The sequence below is a fragment of the Schistocerca americana genome, chromosome 8 (assembly GCF_021461395.2).
Source record: "Schistocerca americana isolate TAMUIC-IGC-003095 chromosome 8, iqSchAmer2.1, whole genome shotgun sequence".
NCBI classification, from domain to species: Eukaryota; Metazoa; Arthropoda; class Insecta; order Orthoptera; family Acrididae; genus Schistocerca; species Schistocerca americana.
Genome location: NC_060126.1, coordinates 376,516,326 through 376,523,891, shown reverse-complemented (window position 1 = coordinate 376,523,891; position 7,566 = coordinate 376,516,326). Strand labels below are relative to the sequence as shown.

The window sequence follows — 7,566 nt, the reverse complement described above, 5'->3', positions numbered from 1 at the left end:
ATCTTCCAAGATGATGACATCATATAACATATTAAGTAAGCAAGGTAAGTAAACTTGGTAATTGTAATTTTGTAATAGTGCCATGCTTAGCTGAATGCCTTATAGGTGAGTAGGTTGCCTTCACTAATTTTTGTTTCTTGAACCATTCTGTTATTTCTGCTACTGTAACAACTGTTAACTTGTTTTAGAAATTTAACACAAATTACAGTTCATCCAAATCTGCTGTTCAAGTAACATGTTGCTTTACTGTATATTCTGCTTGTTTATAAAGGATTTGTGAGGAAAACAAAAATAAACATCACACATCACATTTAATGATAACTAATGATTGGTATAAAATGTATTTTATTCATCCTGACCAATTATCTGCAGCACAGCAGATGTAAAGTGTCTGAACATAAGTAGCCTGTACAACAAAAATTGTCCATCATATTACACAGGATGTGTTATTGTACTACATATAAACTTTCCACTAAGAGACAAAGTCATTACAAACTAACAGTACATAGCAAATAAAGAACAAAATATATGAAGCAAATAAAGAAAATTCAAGTAATTACAAATGGTAGTTCTTTCGTTTGCTACATAAATGCAGAGGTGTGTATATAAACATGTGTCAAGAAAAGTTTTAATGAAGAGATTGACAGAAATACAAGTTGCTTCAAAAACCTGTTGTTTGGACAATGCATAAAAATATTAAAGTAGTAATTAAATCAGTCTATCTCACAAATGGAAGATTGACTAGTGACAAAGGCGACACGGCTGATATTATTTCAAATACAAAACTGAAGACATAGGAACTTTAGGAACCTGCATTAACATATAAAAAATAATTAAAAACTCTGCCAGTGGAAGACTAAATTATGTCACATAGTTCAAATGCAATATGCCTGAAACCTGTAATACAGAATCTTTGTGAAAACTGACTGCTACAAAAAGTTAGACACATTGTACTTGGATGCTGCATAAAACTAGACGTGGGAGCAAAACCCAAATTTCCGTAACAGCAAAACTGTGGCAAGGAGTGTTGAACTGATTATTATTGCAATTTTACAAAACAGTTCTAGTTCAGCCAGATCTTCACTTGACATGTAAATACTGTTGGATTATATATAATTTCAATAGTTCATATAATATATATACTTTCATATAAAACCTGTGAATACCACAGCACCTCTATTTCACATCATCCACTTTCCCATCCCATGCTAACCCCTTCCAATTACCCACAGAGAAGGAAAGAATTCCAGAGTCTTTTAGACACTGTTAACATATTCCACAGGAAAAAAGACCTCTGATTGTATAGTAATGTGCGTGCAAAAAGCACCAAAATGTATTAACATCTGGCATCAAACACACAAACAAATCCTATACATAAATAAATTAACTCTTCCACAACACACATGAACAAAGAAAAACTAACTTAACTTGGAATGTGTGTGAATTCCTCTGAACTGGTACCACCAACAACAAAAATCACTGCTCTGATGTTTCCACTTTAGGTTTTTTCTTTTCAGTATTACTTTCCTGATCACCAGTTTCTGCATCATCACTCGCACTCTTCCTCTTTAGTGATTCAGGACTTTTAGAACACTGGGAATCAGAAATAGATGATATACCAATATTACAGTCATCAATCTTTACTTTTTTAGGGCTAACTTCAGTCTCATTTTCACTTTCCCAGACTTTTCTTTTTATAGAAACTTCTGTTCGTTCACTATCAGTATCACTGTTGACTTTATGTTTAACACGAGCTTGTGAATCACTTTCATTTTCCTTTGCCAATGGATCTGAAGTTGGTGAATGTGTCTGATTTTTTTCTGTATCTTCCTTTTCACATGAATTACCATCATCCTCACTGCTGACACATTTTACATCAGGTTTTGACTCCTCTGATGCGGCAGACTGACTAAGATGATTGCCAGCTGTGCCTAAACTACTTTCAGAATTTTCAATTACTTTTTCTTCAACAGAAGACTGAAGAGATGTAGATAGTAATACAGAGTCAACATTTGTTGGGGTATCCTGTATTTTATCTTGTTTTGCCAACTTTTGATCCACCTTTTTGTCACAATCGGGCACATCTTCCTGGGCTAAGCATAATTCTGTCCCTTTAAATTTTTTACTTGCTGCACACAATTCAACAGCTTCCTCATTAGTTTTCTCCTTCATAAAATGATGTTCTGATGTTTTAATTAGGTCACTTGATTGAAGCAAAATTTCACCTGCTGTCTCAGTTTCAGCAGTTTCTGAATTAGTTTTCTCAGGAACAAATTCTGATGTACTGCAATCCACAGAAACTTTATTCTTAGCTGTAAGAGAATTTTGACTAGCACTGATACCATCACTTCCAATTTCTTTTGTAGCCACCTTTTCAAACAAACTCGTTTCATCGGAAGACCTTGGTGAAATTGAAATACTTACACTGCCCTGATTAACTGAGGCTTTGCCAGACAATTCAGATGTATCATCAGCTGTTTTTCTTACAAATAATTCTTCACTTATTAAACCTGTAGATGTTGGCACCTCACAAGACTGTAATGATTTTTCTGTCTTTTCTAATATAGCTTGCTGTGAAGCTAACCTTTTCTCAGATTCCACACATGATACTTTTACACTCTGTGTATCATTCCCCTTTAAGGACTGCTCTACTTCACCTGATTTATTTATCTTTACTACAATCATTTGTCTCTCTTCTTCCATTTCTATAGTTGCCACCAGTTTGGATCTTGTTGAAGTTTCTGATTCTGATGTAAATGCTGTTTCTACTTCTTCAGGCATTGCACAACTTGAGTCCAATGGTGTCACAGAATCTTTCACTATTTCTGATGATTCATGGACAGAAGATGAGCCCAATTCAGGAGCAACCAATGTCTTTTGTGCATTTTGACCTTGCTCTTTGTTTGAAGATGTTTCTGCATGAACACATTCAATCATCTTTGCAGGTATCTCACAATCTAACACTGAAGGCACATCAGTAACAGTCTGCTTTGTTACCTCAGATTTTACCGCTTGTTCAGAAGGTCTTTCTTGAGATAATTTTCTTTTGCCCCCACAATCTTGTTGTTCTGAGAGCTGATCCGAGGCATGTGCAACACTTTCCTCAGATTTAACTGCTGGAGTATGTGGTGCTTCAATTTCCTGCACATCTGCAGTCAATGATGTCCTTCCTAATGGCATTTCTATGCCTGACAACTTATTTGGTTCAACAGTAGTTTTCAGAGCTTTTGATGATGTAGTTTCTAACTCATTCTTATCTACACACATGTTTGATGGTTCCTTAGTTTCCAAACACCGGTCGACTTGCTGAAGAATTTCTGTTTCAGAAACTGGAGTTTCAGTTTCTTTCTGGTCTTTTTCCAATTTCAGCATCATATTTTGAGACATTTGTGAACTTAATACAGCATGAGCAGTTATGTCCAAGCCTGGTACACCAGGAACCTCAGTCGTTCCTCGAGGAATCTGGAGTCCCGTAGTTTTCATTTCCTGTTCTGTACCTTCAGAAGCCATTGCTAGCTGCTCACCTGTAAACTGATTTAGTGGAGGCACCATACTTTCAAGTTTTTCAGAAACAATCTCTACTGTTGATGTAACTACTTTAGACTTGGCATCTACAACTGACGTTTCTGCTTCAGAATGTGATGAGACTACAGTAGATTTGTTTGATGGTTTTGTCAGTGCTTTCATGGATTGAGCAGTTTCTGATGATTTCGTCACTTCAAGTGTTTCTGTTACTGTCTGTGAAGTTGTCAGATTATTTTCACTTACTGTGCACAATTTAGGTTCTTCAGACTTGACTTCAGCTTCATCATCAGATACAAATGTCCTCTCTGGCACTAGAGTCTCATCTGCCTGTGAATGTGCCAATTCCTTCAAATCCAGCATGGCTGTTCCTGTCTCATTAGTTGTTTCTTTGGACAACTCAGCTGCTTTAGATGTGTGTGTGTTAATACTTGAGGGCATTTTGTCTGTTCCCACTTCACTTGCACCTGATAATTTATCTGAACAAAATGCAACTTCTGGCATCTGAAGTTCCTCTACTTCTGTTTTTGCAATTGTCAAATTTTTTGTAACATTAGGGGCAACTGAAAGTGCACTTTCTGGCTGGGTTAATGGCTCTGGTCTACTGTGAGTTTGATGAACACCCATTTTAGGCAAGGATTCAGAGCCTGCTTTGTTGCCCTTTTCAAGGACAATTTCTCCTGTTCGCTTTACCTGTTCTACATTCTCATGCCCAACTTCAGAATCTGTTCTTGCATATGGAGTACTAACCGCACCATCTGAAATTATGGTGCCTTCAATGGTGACTTGACTTGTTTCTTCACATACTTCATCAGACTCTGATGGGCTCAAAGTGGCTTTTACACTTACTGAGGTAGCCATGAGAGTATTTTTACATTCTGTTTTTTCATTTACAGGTTTATCAGAGCTAACTGCAGGCTTTCTGTCTCCAAGTAACTCTTTCTTGCCCCAATGATCTTCTGCTGGCAAAGTTCCTTTATTTTCTGTTATAGCTGATGATGCAGCTATCTCTGCAGTAGTTTTTTCATGAGGTACCACACCTTGAGCCTTTAGTTCTTCCAGTGCTTTAATTTCTTCAGTTTTACTGGATGCGACTGTCGTAACTGGGCTCATTGGTGCTATTTCTGATGTACTTAAAACTACATGCACTGTTTCCAAATTTGTATCCATTCTGTCTGAAGATGATACATGTTTTGAGCTGTCAGTTTGAAGACACACCCTCACACTGGAAGTTTCTGTTTCATGTTTTAGTGTCTTTCGTATGTTACATGGAGAACCATCTGATGGTTCTAAGGAATTGTCTACTGGATTAATGTTCGGTTTTGACATTTCGACATCATCTGATGGCAATGGCACAGCAACTGTGTCTTTAGGGAACTTTCCTTCATCTATAATGGTGGCACTGGCTGTGAGAGGACTTATTCTTGTCGCATTTTGTTGATCTGGCACTTTATCCTTTGTAGATGTAATTGCTTGACTCATCGGTGCATCAGATGTAAGGATTGGCTCTACACACAAAGGCACCACAGAACTTGTTATTAATTCTGCAGAAGTGTTAGATATGGACATGGACGATGTCTTTTCTGGTGGTAACACTGTTGTGTTTTGTACTGACTGTGGGAAAACATCCACAAATTTCGATGATACTTCTTTCTTCCCCATATCATCTGACAACTCTCTGGCAAGTCCTAGTTTGGTTTCTGCTGATGCTGACAGATTTGCAGCAGCATCTGTTGCCGCATGCAGCTGCTCCTGTCTAGCACTGACAGTATTGGATGCCTGAGGAACCACATTTGTCGTATTTGGTTCACACTGTACAGCATCCTCTATCTTAATGACTGCTACTTCTATATCTAATGCTGACTTTTCTGTCAAACTAGATTTGGAAATTATGCCATATTCACTTGGTGTTACTGACTGCACATTTTTATCAACATCCATAGGAATGATCTCTTCAGAATGTAGTGTTGGGTGTAGAGGCAAAACCGCTGCAGTTTCTGTTGTTACCTCTGAAGATGGTTCGTCCTTCTCTTCTATCTCCGAAGCAGAAGGTTCTGGTGTTTCCCCTCCTGGCTTGCTTTCAATTTCCATCTGCTCATCTGTAATATCAGAAAATGAGTTCTTATTACCAGCAATTTGGACAGTTGCACAAATATCCACATTAGGTGTTATCTGACTTTGACATTTTTCTTGAGATTTACAGGTTAAAGGTTGCACACTGTTAGTTGTTTCAGTCTCTGCAGCACAGACAGGTTGAGACTCAAGATCCACTAATGTATCTGCTTTCTCCAATGACAGCAAATCACCTGCCACTTTATTCTTCAGAACATTTTCCTCTAAACTTCTTTCCAATATACCAGAATTAAGTTCTGGTGTCACAGAAGAACTCTGTTCAGTGTGACACCTCTCATGGTGAACTGATATTTCGTTAGACTCTTCACTGCATGGAAAAACTTCATTTTCCACTTTTGTGGCCTTCAATGTCTGGTCTACATCAGAAATTTCCTCAGTAACACAACTTGTATTTACTTCTTCACGAGCACTAGAAACATAAGGGCCTATGTTCTCTGAAGCACTATCTCTAACTAATGACAGAGAATTTGCAACACTGCTTTCAAATTCCACACTTGGCAACGTATGTCCAGTTCCTTCTGCAGTTTCGTTCTTTAAATCAATTTTACATGGAGAATTACATACTTCCTTTTCTGTGTCAGCCATTTTACCGCATAAGGTATCAGCAACTGATTTTGAAAGTTGTTCTGTTTCTGTAACTCCCATCCCTAATGAGGAACTTTCTTCATGTTCTCTATCAACTGAAGACAGTGTTTCTTCCATACATAATGTAGAAACAGCAGTGGAAGAAATATCACTTTCTTTCTTCTCAACTAATTCACATTCCTCGACATTAATGTTTGATATTTTCACATCCTCCCCTACTTCTTGGGAACCATATGATTTCTCCATTTTGCTGGAAGTAGTATCAGGAACATCAGAAGATTTCACCAGTTTACATGGCTTCACATAGTCTTTTAAATTATCTGCATCAGATCCCGGAGAAACTGCTTTTCTCTTCAGTGATGAGGAACTGTGATATACCAAACCTGTATCACCTGTTTCTGCTTTATCTGCTGAGCTTCCCTCCTTACTAATTTCAGGCGTCACGCTTGATTCTGTAGCTTTTATTTGATCTGAATCAGTCAATGGTGGTAACTGCTGATCTGCCTGAGAAGATCGCTCAGTTGATGAACTCAATTTATCAGAACTGCCTACTTGATTGCATAATTTGAATTTGTCAACACCCACAAAACTCTTAGGTGTGCCACTTTGTTCTGTGGCAGCAGCTTCTGATTTGTCTGGCTGTGCAGCTACTGCCAAATCATCAGACTGATCAGACTCTCCTGTGGCTGCTGGTTCCTCGCATTTGACTGAATCTGCAGTTGCTGTCGGTGACTCACTTTCATCTGGCTGTGCTGCCACACTTGAACTTCCAGTTTTGTCTGGCCATGGTGCTGCTGGCGGAGCCACAATTTTGCCTTCCCCCGCAGTGTCCACCAGAGCCCCAGTTTCACCTGGCCCTGTAGTGTCCACCAGAGCCTCAGTTTCGCTGGGCCTTGTGGTGGCCACTGGAGCCCTACTTCGGTCAGCTTCCACAGTTGTCCCACTTTCGTCAGAAACAGCTACCACCTCTGTCGACCCCAACTCCGACGCAGCAGGAGACGCCTCAGTTTCCTCTGACCTGGAGGCAGCAGACGCCTCAGTTTCCTCTGACCTGGAGGCAGCAGACGCCTCAGATTGCTCCTTGCCGGCACCAGACGCCTCGGTTTGCCCTGGCTCGGCAGCAGACGCCTCGGTTTGCCCTGGCTCGGCAGCAGACGCCTCGGTTTGCCCTGGCTCGGCAGCAGACGCCTCGGTTTGCCCTGGCTCGGCAGCAGAAGCCTCGGTTTGCCCTGGCTCGGCAGCAGAAGCCTCAGTTTGCCCTGGCTCGGCAGCAGAAGCCTCAGTTTGCCCTGGCTCGGCAGCAGAAGCCTCAGTTTGCCCTGGCTC

General features: G+C 39.8%; 1 protein-coding gene across 2 annotated transcripts in view; it reads right to left on the bottom strand.

Annotated features, from left to right (window-relative positions):
- Positions 1-328: 328 nt before the first annotated feature.
- LOC124544731 overlaps positions 329-7,566 on the bottom strand; it is a 151,767-nt gene continuing 144,529 nt past the window's right edge. For both annotated transcript variants that reach the window (XM_047123382.1, XM_047123383.1), the window contains exons 13-14: positions 5,102-5,621; positions 329-5,005 (exon numbers count right to left, since the gene is read on the bottom strand). In XM_047123382.1, coding sequence (XP_046979338.1) covers positions 1,477-5,005; positions 5,102-5,621 — 4,049 coding nt within the window. In that variant the 3' untranslated portion in view covers positions 329-1,476. The remainder of the gene's footprint in view (positions 5,006-5,101; positions 5,622-7,566) is intronic.